Source organism: Fimicolochytrium jonesii, assembly GCF_025526975.1.
Source record: "Fimicolochytrium jonesii strain JEL569 chromosome Unknown EV422scaffold_3, whole genome shotgun sequence".
Classification (NCBI taxonomy): Eukaryota; Fungi; Chytridiomycota; class Chytridiomycetes; order Spizellomycetales; family Powellomycetaceae; genus Fimicolochytrium; species Fimicolochytrium jonesii.
The window spans coordinates 1,144,775-1,164,964 of NW_026515670.1; the positions used below are offsets into that span (position 1 = coordinate 1,144,775).

At 51.3% G+C, this 20,190-nt stretch overlaps 7 protein-coding genes across 7 annotated transcripts; 3 read left to right on the plus strand and 4 right to left on the minus strand.

Annotated features, from left to right (window-relative positions):
- Positions 1–611: 611 nt before the first annotated feature.
- EV422DRAFT_564456 (uncharacterized protein) lies at positions 612–2,348 on the plus strand (the record flags this gene model as incomplete). Its single annotated transcript, XM_053072200.1, has 10 exons — positions 612–760; positions 825–1,224; positions 1,299–1,386; positions 1,452–1,507; positions 1,577–1,672; positions 1,743–1,767; positions 1,835–1,849; positions 1,918–1,983; positions 2,064–2,197; positions 2,280–2,348. 10 exons carry the CDS (start codon positions 612–614, stop codon positions 2,346–2,348), a joined length of 1,098 nt encoding a protein of 365 aa, XP_052928812.1.
- Positions 2,138–3,551, plus strand: EV422DRAFT_245904 (uncharacterized protein). The gene is made up of 4 exons (XM_053065697.1): positions 2,138–2,197; positions 2,280–2,437; positions 2,502–2,533; positions 2,595–3,551. Exons 2-4 carry the CDS (start codon positions 2,365–2,367, stop codon positions 3,348–3,350), a joined length of 861 nt encoding a protein of 286 aa, XP_052928813.1. The 5' UTR covers positions 2,138–2,197; positions 2,280–2,364; the 3' UTR covers positions 3,351–3,551.
- Positions 3,552–4,068: 517 nt separating this feature from the next.
- On the minus strand, positions 4,069–9,319 carry EV422DRAFT_564457 (uncharacterized protein; the record flags this gene model as incomplete). The annotated part of the gene is made up of 19 exons (XM_053072201.1): positions 4,069–4,309; positions 4,382–4,404; positions 4,482–4,511; positions 4,597–4,883; positions 4,949–5,081; positions 5,140–5,367; positions 5,434–5,607; positions 5,664–5,809; positions 5,878–5,977; positions 6,040–6,278; positions 6,350–6,491; positions 6,552–7,094; positions 7,154–7,412; positions 7,476–7,655; positions 7,718–7,866; positions 7,933–8,479; positions 8,543–8,835; positions 8,911–9,207; positions 9,272–9,319. The coding sequence occupies 19 exons, from the start codon at positions 9,317–9,319 to the stop codon at positions 4,069–4,071; spliced, it is 4,059 nt and encodes a 1,352-aa protein (XP_052928814.1).
- Positions 9,320–9,944: 625 nt separating this feature from the next.
- Positions 9,945–12,236, minus strand: EV422DRAFT_517504 (nucleoside phosphatase family-domain-containing protein). The gene has a single exon (XM_053069454.1). The coding sequence runs from the start codon at positions 12,029–12,031 to the stop codon at positions 10,439–10,441; it is 1,593 nt and encodes a 530-aa protein (XP_052928815.1). The 5' UTR covers positions 12,032–12,236; the 3' UTR covers positions 9,945–10,438.
- On the plus strand, positions 12,155–14,512 carry EV422DRAFT_246233 (uncharacterized protein). The gene is made up of 8 exons (XM_053065699.1): positions 12,155–12,174; positions 12,337–12,626; positions 12,694–13,030; positions 13,090–13,455; positions 13,509–13,647; positions 13,707–14,007; positions 14,090–14,220; positions 14,336–14,512. Exons 2-8 carry the CDS (start codon positions 12,440–12,442, stop codon positions 14,402–14,404), a joined length of 1,530 nt encoding a protein of 509 aa, XP_052928816.1. The 5' UTR covers positions 12,155–12,174; positions 12,337–12,439; the 3' UTR covers positions 14,405–14,512.
- A 1,223-nt stretch (positions 14,513–15,735) lies between these two features.
- Positions 15,736–16,732, minus strand: EV422DRAFT_246282 (uncharacterized protein). Its single transcript, XM_053065700.1, has 2 exons — positions 16,309–16,732; positions 15,736–16,252 (listed from the first exon to the last, which is right to left on the minus strand). The coding sequence occupies exons 1-2, from the start codon at positions 16,531–16,533 to the stop codon at positions 15,845–15,847; spliced, it is 633 nt and encodes a 210-aa protein (XP_052928817.1). The 5' UTR covers positions 16,534–16,732; the 3' UTR covers positions 15,736–15,844.
- Position 16,733: 1 nt separating this feature from the next.
- EV422DRAFT_246153 (cleft lip and palate transmembrane protein 1-domain-containing protein) lies at positions 16,734–19,853 on the minus strand. The gene is made up of 16 exons (XM_053065698.1): positions 19,491–19,853; positions 19,292–19,420; positions 19,120–19,228; positions 18,974–19,056; positions 18,795–18,918; positions 18,631–18,733; positions 18,342–18,568; positions 18,189–18,279; positions 18,034–18,133; positions 17,887–17,970; positions 17,694–17,829; positions 17,546–17,632; positions 17,463–17,480; positions 17,250–17,383; positions 17,164–17,184; positions 16,734–17,093 (listed from the first exon to the last, which is right to left on the minus strand). Exons 1-16 carry the CDS (start codon positions 19,779–19,781, stop codon positions 16,965–16,967), a joined length of 1,866 nt encoding a protein of 621 aa, XP_052928818.1. The 5' UTR covers positions 19,782–19,853; the 3' UTR covers positions 16,734–16,964.
- Positions 19,854–20,190: the final 337 nt, after the last annotated feature.

Sequence of the window (20,190 nt, forward strand, 5' to 3'; positions counted from 1 at the left end):
ACGGTACCACATTTCCATCCAATTTAACTGAAGAGGCCGCTTAAGGCCTGGCTGGCACCCGACTGGGCGGTATCCATGTCCAGCGGCAAACTTGTATGGCAGAAACCCCATGATCCCGTCCGCCGCCAACTTGAAGGAGGGGACGTTTGGGACCACAGGTCCCGGCTGGTTCTGGGTTTGGGTGAGACAGAGCGCCAAGTTCCAACCCGTCCAACTGGTCAGGTCAAGGCTATACTATGGTGTAGGTATATAACCGGTAAGGTCCTCCCTCGTCTGCATCACGTGACTCGTTTACCACAGTGTTAAGAATCGGCCATTACGCCCAGCGTTACACCACATCGTGATGTCACTGCGCATTGTCACCGCGAGCGCCCAACTATTCTCCACTACTGACTATCGACACTTCGCATGGCCACTTTCCCACAGGCTGCTTGCTTGAGCCTGCACGCTGGTGGGCGATAACAAAGTCTTGGAAAGCCCCTCTGCTTGGATAGAGAGTCTTCGTTCCCTTCTAAACGGCAACGTGGTCACTGTTGTCATTTGCATTTAGGAAGTAGTGCGTCCAACGACGTACATACATATGTGGGTGTGGGCCTGCTACGCGCTGAGGAATGAGTTTGCCCACGAGCGCTACTCCTTCATCAGACTGGCGGACGCAAGATACTGACGAGGCAAGAAGAAGAGGGAGGCCGCGCGCCAACACCTCCAATTCCGCGAACCTTCCCAGTTACGGAAACGTGAAATGGAACTTGAAGGACCGGTATGCACGTTTGGTAACGGGAGTCGCGTGACAGAGGCTTCTTACTGACCTCTACGAGTAGTAGGCCTACGGAGTCGCCGAAGCGTAGGGAAAGCGACTCGGACGCAGATAACGGAAATGAGGACGAACTCGAGGCTATAGAGGGCGATGTGTTTGGGGACTCGGACGAGGACCTGGACGAGGACCGCTCTCAGCAGCAGTCAGTAGCGAGCTATAGGCACTCGGCTGGGAACCTGCCAACTACCGCTCGGTCTCCAGTTCGGTCAGATACAGATTGGACCCAACATCCGGTGTGGAAATACAACATCACCGTGATACTGGAAAACAAATGGGTCAAGCGCTTGTTCTTGGCCGCCCTCCTTATATCGGTGATCACGATGTGCCTCGGAACTGTGGATGCGATTCTGAGAGATCCGGCTCTAGTCACGCTGGTATATGGAATCGAAGCCACATGTCTGTCGTCTGTACGTTTGTAGTGTCATGTTAGTGATTCTCTGACTACTGTAGTGATGGCTCACCAGACGAACCGTCCACGTAGTTTACGGTCGAATTACTACTTCGATGGGCCGCAGCGACGAATATTCGACAAATATTCAGCATCCAACGCCTTATCGATGTATTGACAGGTGAGTTGGTTCCGGTGCACCTCCACGAAAGCCGTATAGGTTCACCCACGATTTCACCAAACCAGTACTGCCTTTTTACATCGATGTTGTCCGCGCGATTCACACTCACCGTGCTCTGCCGGTATGCACACTTTATATGCCGTGTTGACCACACTGGAATTTGACGCACATCTTCGAATTCCCCCTTCAGGAAACTGCGTACGCAATCGAAACCGGGGCCTGGGTGCGAATTTTGGATCTCGTAAAGCTCTTAAGATTATTCCGATTCTTTCCCAAGAGCAGCAAGGTTTGAAACTATGTTCATCCGTTGATTATTCTTGGGAAACTCCTACCGACGACTTCCGCGTATTTCACAGTTGATGTTGATGTGGCGCGCATTCTGTAAGTGTTCATTTAAAGCGTCAACTCGAGCTTTGGTCTGACTTCTCTATCACCCTTGTTCCATCAGCACAATCATTGGAAGGTAGGGTCATCAATCATTTGGCCACATGAGTCATATCAGACAGTAGAGAATTCACTCGCGGAATAAAGGTCTTTGGGTCCTGTTCCTCTCCCTCCCGCTTCTCATCATCACGTTTTCCACGATGATATTCTATGGTGAGAAATTCCGCGACTCAAAAATCGTCATCACTTGGCTTTCTCACGGCTTCGATTGTCTACACCGATCTTTCATATAGCGGAGCAAACTGCGGAATTCTGGGATGAAAATGCCCGATTATGGTTTTATGAACATTCTGAGCCTTTGAAAGTTTCGCCGTTCCAATCAATCCCCGAATGCTTCTGGTTCGTAATAGTGACGCTGACGACCATTGTAAGTCAGTCTGAGCTCAGAGTCGTAGAACGCTTTGATCACCGTTTGAGCTGGAATTCACGGTCTGAATTTTTCTTCATAGGGATATGGCGATGTGGTTCCGGCAACGTTCCCTGGACGATTAATTGCTGGAGCTTTGATGATCATGTAAGAGGAGCTGTCTGCTGATGATGGCAAACCGCGCATGTTCAAACGTTGACATATGGTTCCCTCATAGGTCCCTCTTTTTGGTGGCATTTCGTAAGTGGATGCATGTGTGCCATTCAATGCGATGAGGCCGCTCACCATACTCCACACTTCTTAGCTTTGACTATGATCACTTCGCAATATACCCTGGTAAGCCCTTTATACTCTAATGGGAGGGACACCCAACTGACTCGTCCACGAATCGCTGCAGGTCGCCAATAGATACGCGGAGAGTCGAGAAAAAGCCAGAGAAGCACGGCGGGATCGAAACAGGCTAAGGAAGGTCAATTCAACATTATCTATACTATCAAACGTATCCACAGGACAAGCGTCTATCGTCGGCACGGTTCGGAGCAAGTTTCGTGACTGGAAAGACGTCGTTAGCAAAAACAGCGCGAGGAGTGATGGGGACCTCAATCTGCGCCGGATAAGGACCGCACCTGTCACGAACGGCCGCGACAATTCGTTCCGCGACAATTCGTTCAACAGAGACGAACGGCCAAAGGAAAGCAGTACACTGAATCGCAAAACGCGTGATGTAAGCCGGTCGGAAGCCGGTTCGAGAGTCGACGGCGAACCGAACCGCACGCCCTTCGATCCTGGAATATCCTTCGGAACCCTCAACCGCTCGCGCTCTACCCTTGTCCACAGCGCGTCCGTGCCCAACCTCACGAACGAATCCATAGGAGACACCTTTCGCTACCCCATGCACCGGTCCTTCGGCATAGGCGGTAGCTCCGGATCCTTTCGATCCCCTGCCAACCGACCCGCCAGTCACGAGACGATCGAGATCATCCCGTCACCACAGGGATCAGGTAGTACCAGCAGCAATCTGGCCCAGATTGAGCTTGTAGGCCCGTCTAGCATTCTTGGGGCAACGACAAATCCGTTACCGAAGACGTTGCGAATCAATGTGCGGGATCAGAGACATTTAGACAGCATTTTGCGATATATAGACAGTTTATGAGATGAATGATTAGACCGGGCTGATGCCCGCGAACTATTTTGGGGACATCCATAACACATGCTTGCCCCGACGTTCTACCGCCGGTGGTGAAATGACTACAGACGACATGATCGAACCTCGACAGCTGTCGATTTTCGTGGAAACGAAATCCGCTCGCCATGTTTTCTGGGACAAATGTTTTGGCATAGAACATGAACAGCATTGTGCAAATCAGGAAAGCTCCGTACGGGCATCATGAGCGAGCTGGTTAGCTCTCAATGCTGCCATGAGACTCGGCGCTTTCCCTGATAGCAACATGCACCAACTCGGTCATCCTCGCGCTGGTTCCGCTGACACTGGGAATCGGGAACACATTCTGTGCCCCACCAATTTTACTTTGAGGATGAGGCCCGCTGGGTCCATATGCCGTGCAAAAATAGCATGGAAGGGCTGCAAACGACGTCTTCACAGCTGAAATACCATTGTGCCTGGCATACCCATCCTCCCTGGTCAATGATCAAGCCAGAGCACTCTAACTCCCAACGATGGCACTCTAATCTAGTGATAAAGATCATGTCATTTACACAGTCACGCATTTTTGGAGTGAATGATCCACTTCAATTTGGGGTGCTATTGAGGAAAATGGGAGGGCCAGAGCAAACCTGCTACCTAAACATACGCAGCCCATGTTGGGGCCTATGCTGGGGTCCAGTACACAGACGATTAAATTGTCCTTAGCTCATTTCAATCGTGACGCGGCACCGTCGTCCGCGAACATCCCGCCAGAATCGATGAACCGCTTGATTTCCGGCACCGCTTGCACAACTGAGTCCGGCATTGCAAACACCAGCGTGACGGCCGAGTCCATCTCCACTAACCGCACTTTGACCGTTTTCTGGAAGATGGTGAAGTAGACGGCGACGAGGCCTATTAAAGAAAAGGCGAATATGATGTTCATTCCCAGCTTTCCTTCCGCGTTCCTAGCATTGTGAGGGATCACAGGTTTGTCAGTGGAATGGACATGTACAAGGCGTACGGAATTGCATTCTCACCCGTCCAAGATAATAGTCTGAAACTTTTTTCCCAAGGGTATTGAAATTCCATTATTGAAATGCATTATTGAGCCAGCGCCAGAACCTCATCACGCCTCACCTTCTTGTCCAAGTTATTGAAATTATCAACCTGCCAAATGTTTTTTTTACAAGAAGGAAGACGTCAGTGGATACATGGTCAGTGGGATACATGTGCAGAAGTCCGGAGTACACACCAGACTCGGCATCAATTCACGCATGTAATCCAAATGATCCATGCCCTCCTCAATCTGTCCCGACCTTAAATGCCCCTCTAAATTCTGCGCGGCATTGAGGAATAGCTCTACTTGGGTATCGAGGCCGGCCGTCTTATTTCCGCAGGCCGGCTGGCATGGGGCATCTATGCTCAGGAAGGTGTGCAGTTCTGGGATGGTCGGCAGAGCGATGCAACCGATGCCGCGGATCGACCTCCAGTGCAGATTTTCCAAGAGCTCGACCCGGTTTCGGTACCACATGAGTGGTTCTAGGAAGGGAACCCGATCAGGATGACATTGCGTACAGCGCTGCCGAAGCTCTTAGCGTACGTACCATACGGCAGCCAAGTTGCGTTGTCGACCTTGAGTGCTTCATTTGCGTAAAACAAAGTCGCCTGCGCAAAATAGCGCCTTCCACCATTATAGTTCATCGTATGCGCATATTTGATGGAAAGACTTGCCCGAATCTGCAAGAGTCACGAATGAATCACCGGCTTGACCTCATCGCTTGAAGAGACTACTTACGATCGGCACAATCAGCAGCGCTAGAGCCGGTAGCGTCATGATGCCCAGCCCTAATCCATACATCAAGTAATACTTCCGAGTGGCGCTTTTCTTGGTAAGCTTATCTGTGTCGGTCGTAGCCATCGCTCGCGACGAGTATTGCTGCGATCCTTTTCGTTTTTCTAGCCCCGGTTCGGAGCCGGATGCTTGCATGCCCTCGTCGGAGATTTCATCTGAAATGGTTTCGATCTGCGAAGAAGGTTTGCGACATGAGTGAAGGGCTCATCTCTGATCAAAGAAACTAAGCTTCATTACCTGTTCCTCAAAGTCCGTGAGGATGTTGATCAATGTCTTCTTTGGTATCAGCAAATACATTTTCAGCGTTCTGATCTGCTCTGCTTCTGTCCGCCGGACCATCGGCCATAAGACCAGTATCCCCCAGCCCAGCATGCAGACAACGCAAAGGGCGAGAAGGACGTAAAGAATGTACTGCACGGTGATGAGCATAGTGCCATGATGGATACTTAGGGCCAGGGTCCTCTTACAGTATTTTGCATCGTCGCACTCGTCCACTTGTTCTCCATCGCCTCGATAATCGTCATGTAGGCAGGCCCGAAGTCGCCAGCATTATCAAGAAAAAATCGAGCGTAATTATCCGTGGCTGCTTGACCCGATGCAAACCAGTTGTAGTCTGCGGTTGATGAGAATTTACGACAGTTAGATTTTGATACCCTGAAAGGACATTCAGTCGTAACTTACCGTTCTTCATGAGCTCCTGCCCATATATGAAAATGAGCTTCGTCATTCCCAAGGAGTTCGTCATCACTACGTGGCGCCACACTTCGGGAAAGGTGGCTTCCTGCGTCAAGCATCGGTGGGTCAAAGGATCGTCCCGGAAACGCGTATCACAGGGAGACTTACTCGGATTGGAATGTTATCCTCATCATCTACATAGGCTTCCAGATACGGGATGTAGAAGAGGGATATATTCTTGATGTAATCCTTGAAAACGAAGGTGGTCTGATCATATACGGCATGCGCCTCTGTTACATTGTTGGCCGCCAAATCCGGGATGCGGGCCAATTCTCGCGTGTGCCGGGCCAGAACCGTGCTGATGTGTGGTAGACGAGAGCCGCGGACGAACCCGCCAATGGACGATTCTAGCACGACAGAAGTGTTCACCATTGTGGGAAGCACGGGCGTACAGGATTAAGAGGCCGGTTCACTCTACCTGCATCGCTGAAGCTCCAGTGACCTATGGCGTAAGCAACAACCACTATCATAACATATAGGACTGCCGCGATCCGCTGATGGCGATCCATAGAGTTTACGGGCGCTTTCAGTCGCGATTGAAGTTGGCCGCGGTTTGTGATCTACGGTGTGACGCGTTAGTACACCGTCGTCCTCCAGGCGGCGCGAAGCGCTCATCTAACCCTTTTCTTCATTTCGCGCTCCGAAGCTTTGGAACTGCCGCCGTCCGATTGAGCGACTCTTGGCGCTGCGTCATTATCATAGCCGGGGGATCCGAATCTTGCCCCGATCACTTCCCTATCTGGCGCTATTCCTTCCTCGGTAGTGAAAGCAGTAGATCGTTTCCTTATTTGCTGCGATTCCGATCCTTCATGGACTGACTCAGGAAACATAGATCTCAATTTCGAAGGGAGCCCTATCACGGCAACCTCATCATCCGATGCATCTGCAGCGACGCTCTCGCCGAATACTGTGGAGAGTTTCCGCGTAACCTCCTTCGATGTGGGAAGTTCCGTATTTCCTTGCCCTAGGCGTCCGGCGACATTGCTTACAGACGTCATTTGTGAGGCCATTTGCGAGGGCATGTTGCTGGGCACGTTGCTGCCTCTTCGGCCAGAACGTGCCGAGTTCCTCGTAGCCATCAAGTACGAGGTGCCCTGGCGAGACTCAATTTCCTCGATATCATCAGCTATGGCCATCAACCTGGCAGCGCTGTCCTTGTCATTCTACATATACGAATGAGATTGTGATCATGCGCCGCGACTTTACAAGTAAACCAGCATACCTTGACTTGTAACAAAAAGGAGGCATACATTCGGAGAAGCTCCTTACTCTTTGGCCAACGTCCGATCAGCTTCTTATAGTAGGCTGTAGCCCGTTGCTCGGCTTCACTGATCCGCTGTAGGAAAATTGGATACGTCTTCGGATCTCTCCCTCGCTGTCCACTTCGGACATGTGATAGAAAATTTTTGATCTCAATCAGTGTGGCCAAGTGATCACGGCGAGCGCCATTGGACATCGTTTGGAACTCTACAAATGAGGAACTGAAGAGACGATGTCATGAACTCGTCCGTCGACGCCCAGCCCGAAATAGATGTCAAACTCACATATTCATGGTTGATGAATTCAAACCCTCGGCCTTCTTACTCTGCTCGAGCAATCTGTCCTGCATGAAAATGAAGAACCGGGCATCGAAGGAGGGATGGAGGATTTTGGCTTCAGCGATGATGTGTACCGCATCTTCTCCCACGCTCGAGTCGGTAAAGGCCTCAAGGTACTCGGCATATCTGTCACAGTAGGATGTTGAGTAGACCGCGGAGACTTTCAGTGCGCATTGGCTATGACTTACACCAGGCGAAGCATAGAGTTTTCCGGAAACTGATCGAATCCTTCGTTGAATATCTCTTCCATCACGTAGAGGGCTTCCTTTGAGCGATTCTTTCGGACAAAACGACAAGCAAGCTCTACTTCGCCTACATGGCGAAACACTGCGATGGGCTGCGAAAGGAGATCATCAGTAGTCGGCGACTTTCACCAGCATTGTAATTCGAAGCGGAAACGCACCTCAGGCACCGTTTGCGTCTTAGCGATCTTGCCAATGTTGTCGAATATGCCTTCCTCAAATGTTTCCTCCCGATCCTTCAAGTCCTCTGATCCGCCGCTCAAAGCGCCCGTCTTCCGGATCTCAGGATTTACTCCTGATTCCATTTTTTCCAACTTCCCATTCAACCCCTTCTCGGTTTGTTGACGTTTCAACTTAATCCGATCGTACACTCGGTTGACGGTGTTTTCGAACACCTTCCGGCAGGTGAACACTCCGGCAACCGCTCCAGCAACGACCGCGATGATACTGAGAACCGGCATCGCTAAACTGTCGACATTGCCAACAGTCGAGATGAAGCTGATGATGGAGGCAAAGAAAGCAGCGCAGAATAGGCCGGCTCGGAGCTCGTTGTGCATGGAGCTGTAGAAAGGCTGAAACCTCACGACTTGGAACGTCATGAATAACGTGACGGGTACGAGAACGATGGCCTTCACGTCATCCTTTCCTTCGGGAACGATGAAAATGTGACAGAGTAGCACTCGAGCGAGGGCATACGTAAAATCGACTCTGTAAAACGTTCATATCGGTGAGGGGCAATCGAGGCGAACAGCTCGATTGGCAACTCCATACCTTCCTATCGGAACTCGCGCATCTTCGGAACCCGGCTTGGGTGTGATTCTAACATATATCAATGACATGACCAAATTGTACGGGACGAAAAACAGCAGACAGAAGATGGCCAAGACGGTTTGCGCTCCTGTGCTCCCCGAAAAACATTGTACTTCTGGGTATGCCTTCAAAGTTCCTTTTGAGCAGGAGACGGCTACAAGCAGGATCTCCAAGAACGGGATGAACAAAACCGTCCCAGAGAGAACCGTGACGATCCGTATGGTCTTCAACGCGTAAAGAGACACTCCGGTGAACTGCAAGATAGTCCATTATCAGTTGATGAACTTGTTTCGTAGATGCCCTCCTGCATTTGAGCATAGCCTACGTACCTCTCCATTGCCAAATGACCGAGCGACCTGGGCCGCCGAGAGGATAGTGACAGCAACAATTCCTATCACAATCGCAAGCAGGATCTCGAATGCTTCATGAGCTCCCGGGCGATAGCTCAGAGGATTTGTGACATATTTAGCCCAATCAGGCATATGCGAGAAAAAGTGGTGCTCGAAGGCGAACGAGATAAGCTGCATATCTTCGAAAAATGTGATTGCCGTCGCGAGTCCATTATGAACTTCGTTGTCGGTTACCATGCTAAACAGCAAGGAATAGGCCACCGCCTCGGCCTTTGCCTGAAACATCAACCATATATTTCAGCGATAGCTTCTGATACAGGTGCGATGGCCATGATCTTACCATCCAGCTCGTTTCGATAACAGCACCTTTCATCCGGTTTTCAGCCATGGTCGGGAATGGAATTTTGTCGGCAACGAAAAGCAAAATGAGGGAGACGCTGGATGACGTCTGATACTGCCTTGCAGGCCTTCTTATCTGGTGCCGATGAGAGACACGAAGATGGGCCTTCGCTGTTTAGCAGTCTATGCCCACGTCGAAAATGTCCATCGAATAAGCCACGCATGTGGCCCCTTCTAAACCTAACGGTCTCCTTATGTAATGGCGAGCACATTTCAGACTCGCTCTGACTTCTAGAAGAAGGTTCCTTTGTCTGGTCCACCTTATGAACGGCGGAATCGCCGATTATAATGCAGGCGGACCTTTTCTACGTACCTCCGACAACCTTGTAAACTCAAAATGCTGTTTGCCTGTCCCTGAGGTCGGCCCTAAATCCATTCATAGCTATATCTGCTAGTGTTGCTATTGTATTGGAACCTGCTTATGCTTCATGGCTTCTCGATAGATCGTGATCCTTTCATTTCCGAGAGGAGGCGGGATCGGGGTTTGTTCAAACTAAATCGACAGCGCGAAACGATCTGCCCGTTGTCCAAACGGACCGGGAAGCGGGTTCTCGGTCCGCTGCTACATAATGCTCGGCTCGGTTAGGTGTCAACAGAGCAGCATCTGGGTTCATCTTCGCTCCCCAGTCGCTGCCTTATTATGCACCAGGTTGAGATGATGGACTGCCGGTGGCTCTGGCGGGGGGCTGATGGAGCGAATTCACTGGGCGTACGTGTGCCGCGAAGCTCGATGAACAACTTCTCAATAAGCGGGTTGAAAGACGGTCAACGTGACTTGATCATTTTCCTTGCGTGGGAACATCCGGTGTAAAGAAGGAATTTTCTGCATAACGATATTATTCGCGTGCAACAGCGTGTTCCCCACCACCACTGAGCTACATATACAATAGATATGTAAGGAGTCTTGTCGAGTCGACCGACACGCATCTCATACAGTACACTCAATGTGGTTGAGAGCCGCGTAGACGAGAGAACATTCGTGGCGAGATCGCAAGCCCCAATCAAAAAGCCATACTATTGACATATGAGGAGGTCAGCCATGCGCAAGTCATACTGTCTATCTGTCCGACTTCTGATAGCGAGGAATATCATTAAAGTTTCCCAATCCTCAACGGGTGATCTCCTTAACTGCGGGTGCAGCACATTTTCCCTTCCCATTCTTTGTTCCCCATCCATCGACCACATCCAAAGCGGCACCTAGCGCCCATCCCGTTTCCACTCCATTGATCTTCTTTGCTGTTTTGAGGATGCGCTGATCTGGAATATCGTATCCCACGCTCAACAGGCCGTACATAAAGCCGAGATCGGTGCACCATTCAGGGTCGCTGAAGAGTTCGACAATTTGCTTGGGAAGTGTGCCATCGGCTGTGAGTTTCGCGAGATCTTGTGGTGTCAGCTTGCCCGAGCATACTTTCTCGGCCGCTGCGCGCAGCTCACCGACCGAGAATCCTTTTTCCGACGTTTCGAGACCAAACGGTTCAGCGAATTTGTCGAAAAAGTACGAGAAGGCGTAAATATCGTTGTCGGCGAAGCTGGCCGCCAGGGACGGCTGGTAGACACCGTTGAACGAACACGAGGGCGGTGATGTAGAAGTTTTCGGCGCAGGGCAAGTTGCCTTATCGAATAGTTTCGTGCGAATGAATGCGGCACATGCATCATGATCGGTCCCCGACCCTTCAATGGTATGGATAGTTCCCGCATCGTCAAGATATTCGTCTTTATGCCCAATCGCGTAGCATGGCCATTTCTTGCTAGCCACTCCTGCCTGCTTGACACGATGGCGCCCCTGCATCAACCCATACCCGTCATACGAGTGTTGATACAGGATGTACTTGTGTGGGCCCATCTTCAGCTCGTACTTGTGATCTCCAGGTTCCATCGGGGTTTTCGCGTCAGGCTCAAACACGATTTGTGTGGATCCACCGCCGAGGTCCATGATTGCGGCGGTCGGCAGTTTTTCCTTCTGGCCAAGCCTTTTCAGGAGATAGTTTACGGTAATCCACGCGTAAACACCTTCGTCCTTGCCCGCCATGATGGTAACCCCATTTTCAACGAGGGCAAAGGGCGACTCTTTCTCCAGCTTTCGACGCACAGCGTCGAGGATCATATCACCTTTGCCGTCCTTCAGCATCCGCAAACCAGCAGTAGCCTTTAACGTAACCGGGGTGCAAGCACGGAGACGTTCGGGAACGCTCTTCAATGCCACCTCCAACAATGGATCAAGCGAGTTTGCCGCTTCCTCGGGCGTTTTGAATTTGTCAGAACTTAATCCTGGCTTTAACTGCTCGAAAACTTCGTCTTCCAATGCTGGCGATGGCCCGTGGCAGTGGTTGAACCGGTAAACGTGAAGGCGCGAGCCCGTAGATCCCGCGTCCATAACAAGGGCGTACTGAATTGGTGGCCGGTCGGGTTCGGGATTCGGGCATCCATTCAAGGCAGAGCTCGCTTTCGAAAACGAGGAGGATATGTTATGTAGCCCTCCGCCTTTCACAAAAGCCTGCAATATGAGATAGCCTCCTATGGAGAACAACACTCCGCACAAGAAGGCTCTTGGTACGGACAAGCCGCATACGCGTGGCGGCCGCTTCAGGAACTTCGACGATCCATCCCTGTGTTTACTATGGTGCGGGAGAGCCGTATAGTCGTGGGAGTGTCTACTCCGCGAATGTGGCTGCCCGTCACCCTGCGAAGTGAAAACCATGGCGTTTACTAGAAGTAGTCCTGCTTGGTGGTCCTTCTGGATCTAGGACAAGTTGGTCTCTACGGCGGGTATCTACAGGACTACCCCGCTGTCGCAATAGCACCTCAGAGCTCCTCAGAGAGTGGACGGAACTGCGGCGCTGGGTAAGTAAATTGGGTGCTTGGTTGAATGCCTTTTTGGAGTCGTTCAAGTCTGTGTTCAAAGTCCAGCACCAGAGTCCAGACTCTCGATCGAGAGGCGACGCGTCCATGTGGCTCTTGCAATGCCAATACTTCTAATGCTTTTACTCAAGAGTCAAATCCCAGCAGTTCGAAGGCAGGGTCGAAGGAGACCACCCTGAAAGAGAGGGCTGGAGGTGCTCTCAACGTGCGAACCTGCGCGTATACGACGTTCTCTGAAGTTCTTTTCATGTCGGGCACCTTGGCAGCGAAGTTGCAAGATGATGCCCCTTTGCGAAGATCTGATGCAAAGGAAGTCGACCCGGCTTATGGGGAGGGGCACCACGTGAAAAGGGAGGTGACGGCATCACCAGCCGTCTGGTGCGAAACTCGGCAAGAGCTTTGCGAAGGCACGCCCTACTTCAGGTCCTATCAAAGTATGATCCTCGAGTTCCCACGAGTTCCTGAGTCCCGTTGGTCAGCCTGACATATCTCTCTCTCCAGGTGGGTTATACCACCTGGACGGCATAGCTAAGGGTTATCTAATAGACGGATTTGCTGCGGAACGGGACGTATGGGCTGGAAAAGTTTTCGTCAGTCACGGTGGAGGAAAGCAGCGCTCAGGAGGCCAGGAGGAGCAACACAACGCGATGCAACAGATGAGCACCATTGGGGCACATTCATCGGCCGCCCCCCTGAGAGGATCACAAGAAGAAACGGATTTATCGATCCGCATTCTCCGCAACACTTGGGCAAAAGCTCTGCCTTTGATTGTAATCATGGGGTCGCATTATCCGTTAGCAGATTTTGTGATGCCGGCGAGATATGCGGTCCTAGGCTGGTAAACAACGCACATCGCTTTCTCGTCCTTGATTGCGAGATTGATCATTATTCGCAAAGGTGGATGATCACCCATATATGGACTGAAAAGGAGTTCGTCAACGTTGAAGCGGATGTTGCGGATGGTGAACGACCCTATAACGTTCGCGTCAAGTGCCGTTTCCAATGGCTGGACCAGAATTTGCATGAGCCGTGGTTCTTGAAGCCGAACGCGAACAGGTCATGCTTAGCAAGACCAAAGCTGCACACTTGTAAAAAGTGTAAAGCTGTATCTCCGATAGTCTATCACGTACCGATGTGCTTGGTGCGGACTTGCGACTTTTTCTGGAAGGTCTTCTCGGAACGCGACGGACGGTGGGCGGATCCGCAGAAGCTGTCTTACAACGGCGACTTTCTCCGACCATTTCAACTCCCGGGACGGTTTAGGTTCGTGCCGCATTGTCTCTTTTGTGGCTTCGTTTTGACTCACGCCCTCCAAGTCCGAAGCTGGACGTCAAACCCATATTTCCGATCGAGATCTCGGAACAGTACGCCCCTCGTGCCGTTCACTGTGAGCTATGCGGTCGCATTTCGCAACGCGTAGAGCTCACAAGCTGGACATGCGCCGTGTGTAATTATGTCAGTGTGGCAGCGGCTATCCTCAGACTGACGAATGCAGCTGATTAAACTTTCATTAGGCGCCCAAATCATATTTTAAAGAGCAATACCCAGTCTCTTTGCTACGAAGATCGCTCCCCGGTTCGGTAAACTTCAAAAATGAGGTGCCTGGCTGCTTATATTTATTGCCGAATAGTGGGATAGAGGTTGCGCGAGACCGGGTGGAAGACGGCACATACGCGCATGGTCTGGACCGCGTTACGTACCATCTACCGACTGGTGGTCGAATCGTCCATATACTGGCAACTGAAGAGCACCCGCTGTCGATCAACGGTTGGAAACTCTGGGGGGACTACCAGAGGAAGGTGTCAATGAAGAGATGCAAGTTTGTCACTCATAGGGGTGAGAGCAGTCAGTTGACTCCCATTCCTGATGTCCCCTGACGCCTCATGTTGTGCTTTAGTCAAAGGCTTTCTGACTCAGAACTTCCTTCACAACGCTGGAGAGGTATATAATTTTTCGATCGCGATGCCATCGTGTCCTTTCGAAACGGCACCGGAAGAGGTTGAGTTTGCTCGAGACATCCTTCAGCAGGTCTCACCGGAGAGCCCGATCAATGAGCTTTTGTCGATTTTCTACCTGGAGGGTACGCTCGCGGGGCCTCGATCGATAACACCGAACTAAATGACAAACCACATTGTACTTTTAGGGCAGAAAATGGCCTATCATGATGATGGGGAGAAGGAAGTGTGCGGACCAATCATTGGATGGAGTATAGGATCGGATTCAGCCATGAAATTTCGGAAGAAGATGCCGAAACGGAGGCCGGAGCAGATGCAGGGCTTGATGAAGCCTAACCTGGCATCAACTTCAGCATTTGTACAGACTGCTGGGAAAGAGGCTGAGCATTTACCAATAGCAGCCGCGGCAGCAGAATCCGACTCGCCAATGTGTGAGCAGCGTCCGTTAGGGCCTATTCATTTCTTGGAAGAGGATGTACGGCGTCACAAAGCGGATGCCATCTTGGTTAAGTTGCTCACAAAGATGGAGCACTGTGGGGACCAACTGGGACAGGTCGGTCAAAAGCGTCCGAGGAGCGGCGCACTGGAGGTGGATTGGCTCCCAACCGTATCTTCGATATCCGACATGGATTCTATGGTCGTCTTCGAAGGAGGAACCACATGTGGCACATATCACGCCGTTTCAACGCCCGAACCAGGCTCACATGGGTCGCCCTCAGCTTCATCATTCAAAAGGCACAATGGGGCGCCGCCTCATTCTCGAAGCCGTCACCCAAATGAACCCTTTGGTCGCGCCACCGGTCCGCCTGACCCCATGCGCATCGCGTCGATCGTCAATGGACGCCCATCCTCGCCTCGGACTCCTTCATGTATGCCGGACGACGAACCTTTCCCGTTCGCGTTCGTACCTTCGTTTTCACTCAGGGATGGACAGGACACGGACGTTTCGGGCGAAGCATCAATGCGTTCTGAGGACGGGATTGGGGGGGAGAAAGGATCTGCGCTCAACACCACTGCCTCAGCCCTTGATCCTGGCCGTGACATCAAGGTGCGGCCCCACAATCCCATGGTCCTCAAACTATTGACAAGACATGGGGATCTAGTGATTATGGTTTGTAGCCATCGGCTCAGTAATCTATTTGAAACCATTGCGTGATTGACGCTCTTATGTCACAGCATAATACAGCAGTACAGACACATTACGAGCACTCGGTGCAGCCCCATGGCTTGCGGCTATGCGTCACAGGCAGGACTTTGGTGTCGGCGGGTGGATCAGCGCCAGCGGCTGAACCATTTGAGGCGGCTGAAACGTATGGGCTCAAGGTCAACCCTGCCCCAGTGGTTTAACCATGTGAGGCCAACACCAATCCGCCCCACCAATCTTCTGGAGGAAACCAGAGCCCGCAGAGCCCAGTTTGCCATAAGATGGCAGTACAGCATAGGATAAAGATCTTGCGTGAGGTGCAACCCCTAGCGTAACGAGATAGATAGTTTTGTGGTGATTCTACATGACTTGGCTATGCAACAATGATTCTGTGTAAATACACCGAAAACTCTTTTTATGGCATACACCTGCCTACATTTGAAAATATGAAAGGCATGGCGACTAGTCGCATGTGGAATGAATCGTGAGAGCAAACGGTGGGTAAAGGACCATGTGAAGAATGAATGTGGTTTCCAAATAGCTATTCAAATTTCTACATCGAGGTCATATACGGAGGCGTACAACCGACAGAGACATTATTACATGTTGTTTTCCCCGTCAGGATCACTTTCAGGTTCGCAATCAAGGTCAGCTCCAGCTTTCGACCTACTCTGCTGTTACTGTTTGCCTTGTTTTCGCGGGTCAGCCATGCGCACGGCCTTGTCCGTGTATGTACATGCGCCATCTGTCGCCCTCCTTCCCCCCTCCGCATTCGAGAAAAAATCTTCGGTATGGTGGATATGGTATCACGTTTGTTGAAGGGGTTGAGCGTGCATATGACCAACTCTACTACAAGGCACGAGAGAGCTCCGGAGGCATTTGTGAGGGGGTGGTAGTCGTCGGGGTTGAGAACGATCGCAGGTAGGGAAAGTGGATCCCCTTGGTTGCTCCAATGGCTGACCTTCAGTAGGAACATAATCAGTGGGTAAAGACAGGGTAAAGAAGGCCCTGAACGACCTCCAACTCATTCTCAGAAGGTTGAGACTTTTTTGGTCTGCCAGATGGTTTCTTTGACTGGTATGAGGTTGCGTTGTTCGAATCCTGATTGCTGTAAACTTTGATAGTCCTCTTAACAGCGGTGAGGCTCACGTTTTCCAGTCTCGCTATTTCACACTTATTCTTGCCTGCTTTATGCAGTGCAACTATGGCTGCCCTCTTCTGTGGGGTGAGAGGCTTCCCCATGCCGTCGCTCCAGTGTTGTTGCTGTCTGTGGTAAGGTATCTGTGGCAAGATGTTGGCCAAGATGGGAGAAAGGGGATCTCGCAATTGCGGTGGTCAACCATCCTTGCTGGTGAGGCACGGGGTGGGCGCAGCTTTATGGACCTAGACCAGTCAGTTACTAACTACGTAAGTGTCCATAAAGCTGTGCACCCCCCCATAATTGAAATCAAAGTCGGTGAGTATGGCGTCGCGGCAGTCGCTGGTTTAATTCGGGCGGGTAGCTTTATGGACACTGACTGTATATGTGTGTGTGTATACTACGCTCGCTCCATCTCCTATTGCACGTACGCTGGGAATCACTAGGGGAATCTAGCACTAACAGCCTCTTTGTCCCCTATAATCCAGGGTCATTCCCCACCATGTGCAGGAATCCACACATCGCCTTCATAGCGTTAGAGCATGGGCCAGTTCTGGTTGATGACGGCATAATCAAATCGCATCTTTCTGCTTCTTGTTCCGCTGCTTGGCGCCGCTGATGTTGGGGTTGATGACGCTTGCTGGCGCGGGCTTCGCCGAGTTCTCTGTCGTGGCATTCTCAGCAACTGGCTTCTCTTTTTCGTCCTCCTCGTCCTCCTCGTCAGACGAATCCACGTCATCTTCACCAACTTGCCCCTACAAGACATGCCAGTGCTCAGTTCGAACTTCAGTACGAATGCCTGAATCTGAGAATCACTTACGAATTCATTCCTGCGTCGCTTGTCCTCACGGTAAACCCATCGCTGGTACAGGTAGACAAAGAACACCACGTCGTCACGGAGACAGGCGAGACGATGCAGCCACGGCATCTTGATGACGAATGCGAACAGATCGTCTGTAGGAGGAAGGATTCAATCAGTATGGAAATCGAACGACGGGGGTTAAAAAGCTCGATGTGGTGATGTCTGACGCACCAACGAAAGTGTTCAGAGCTGGTAAGGAGAAGGCTGGTTAGTTGCGGGCTCGAGAGGATTTGAGAACGGATATTGCAACTTACCCTTGTACATGAACGTCTTCCAGGGCATATGCGCAACAGACTTCAACTTGTAGTTGACGAACAATTGCGGTGTCATGGTGATGAAGCCTATGGACCGAAGATCAGACATGTATTCGACTATGACCTTGATGCAACGCACTGAACCTACCAAAGGCGTAAACGAAACCAACGAGCGTTCCAATGATGTACGAATACCATCCCTTGTGTTCTTCGTAAACCAGCGAGTAGATGGCGTATGCCGCCAGACATGGGTAGAGAGCTCGGGAGACGTATTTGAATGCCATCTGGATCGACGCGTTAAAACGGTAACCCGTAGACGCACGGAAAACGCGACAATTTACCTCATCGTATTTCTTGGTTTTGGAAGCCAATTTGGAGGGTTTGACCCGATCGACGAACTCAACGTAAGGAAACTCCGGTTTACGCTGGATGCATGAGTAATTAATTACCGCTTGCGACGACGCGTCAGTAAACGGAAAGCAACCAACCTGTACGATAACGGTCTTCTGAATCTTCCAGATTTCAATGAGAAGGCCGACGCCGGTGCTGATAATGATCATCCAGCTTGTGTCGTTATCCAGAAGATATCTGCCAAGGAGCTTTAGCTTTAGAGCCTAGGATCATGGGAGCGAGAGGTACTTACAAGAAGATCACAGCCTGAAAAGCCACGTTCATGGTTATAGCCCGGAACGAAAGTCCTTCCATGTCCTTACGCTTACGCCAGAACTGGATGTCTGCAGAACGACACCGATTGAAAAGACGGACATATGAACCTGATTTACTGGTCTTCACTTACCATTCTTGAAAGCAAGGATGTCAAAAATGCTGTGCAACATAGACACGAACATCGTGACTCCGAGAAGATAGGGGTTGGTGTCCATGAACATCCGCTTCATGTCGTCCGTCTCAGCAGCCGCAACGCCAAGTGTCGTCTGCTGCACGCGAAGGTTTTCCTCCAAGCCAGTGAACACCTGGTACTTGAAGTACGAAACGGGGTTGTACGAGAGCGAAAGGTTGAGGGTCCTGCGAAGACGTATGTGAGAGAGATCTGAGATAGCCGCGAGTGCATTCTAGCAACACCCTACTTGACGGTTTCATTGATGGGAGACAACTGATCAGCTGTCAGCCAGAAGTCATTGACGTAGAACGGCGGCTTGTAGTGCACGCCATCGGACTCGAGGCCGAAGTCTTGGACAGAACGTTTAGTGGAAGGATTCTCCGTCAACATGCATAGGAGGGTTGCTCTCACTTTTCAGCATCAAAGGTGGCGTGGTAGGGGGTAGGGGTGCCACATGATTCAGCACGTTCAGGGTGACATTGGGCCACCAGTAAGATATGATTGGAACCTGTCCATCCTCTTGCTCTTCCTCGGGCTACACGCGATGTCAGTGACCTCTCCTCTAGCATAGGCTCCCGCAACAGGCCTACCTCGGGATCAGCTAAGCTTCCTTCTGAGGCCACCAATTTCTTGGTCTTCTTGACTTTGCGCTTGGGCATGAAACGGGTGAGCACTGCGGTAAAGGGAAGTTCAGAGGTGATTCACTTTACTCAATGGCGTCAGGCAGCATAAGTACATTTGCGAGAGTACAAAGGGCTTGGCGCTGGCTCCTCAGGTTGACGCTCAACATTCCCAGTGGGGTTCAGGATGAAATGGGCGTACAGACTCCCGTTTCGTTGAACGCTCTGTCATCAGCAGAAGCGTAAGCCCGGAAGGAAAGCAGGTTGTTCGAAGTGCGTGTGACCGACCTCGGGCACGTCGATGGTAACTTCCTTCGTTCTTCCCTTCCACTCTCCGAAGAAAATGTCCTTCTCTTCCCAAACGGGTGTGGCATCCGGGTTGAAATTTTCCGTCTCGGTGAGAAATGCAGAAAGAGTCTACCAACGACGCAGTAGTTGAGCCATGCGGTTCACCAGGGGTAGCATAGAGATCTGAACAGGTACTCACAGCTCTGTCGCCAGGCAACCAAGAGGGTTGAAGGGTCCGGGTCTGGACATGAACCTGGTGGGCGGCCGGCACCGGACCGTCTTGCCCGGTTGGTGCACTGCCCTGTACGACATCTGCTGTCTCCTGGTTTCCTTTGAAGGCCCTTCCGACGGCGTTGACCGCATATGAAATCAGCAGGATACGGCCGATACTCGTAGCGATAGAGTAGAAGCCGCCGCCACCGGCTTGCTGAGCGTTGGGAGCGCCGCCAGGAGCAGCAGCAGCAGCAGCAGGTGCAGCGGGAGCGCTCATTTGAAACAGCTCTGTCTGTGGGATGTGCGGACTTGTGTTGGGAAAGCCCGAGTGATGGCTGCTTGGGGCTGCGAAAGCTTCGAATGCCCTTCCCAGAAGGACAGCGGACGGACGGACGCGCGCGGAGTCCCTGGGAACCCAGGCACCAGGCACAGAGGTAACCATAACCCAGACTCGTCTTACCCGAGAACGATACCGCGGCTCACTGACTGGCATCCCAGCCAACGACAGAGGCAAGAAGCTACAACTTTCACTCCTAAGTACAGTATTTTACAGTACGTGCAAAGGACGGGGCCCAAAATATGTGGCCCTTTGGCGCTTTGGGGAACTCATGATACTATTGCATTGGCACCTCCTTTTGCATATCCTCAGGTACTGTACTGTATGTCTGTATGTCCACTATACACTC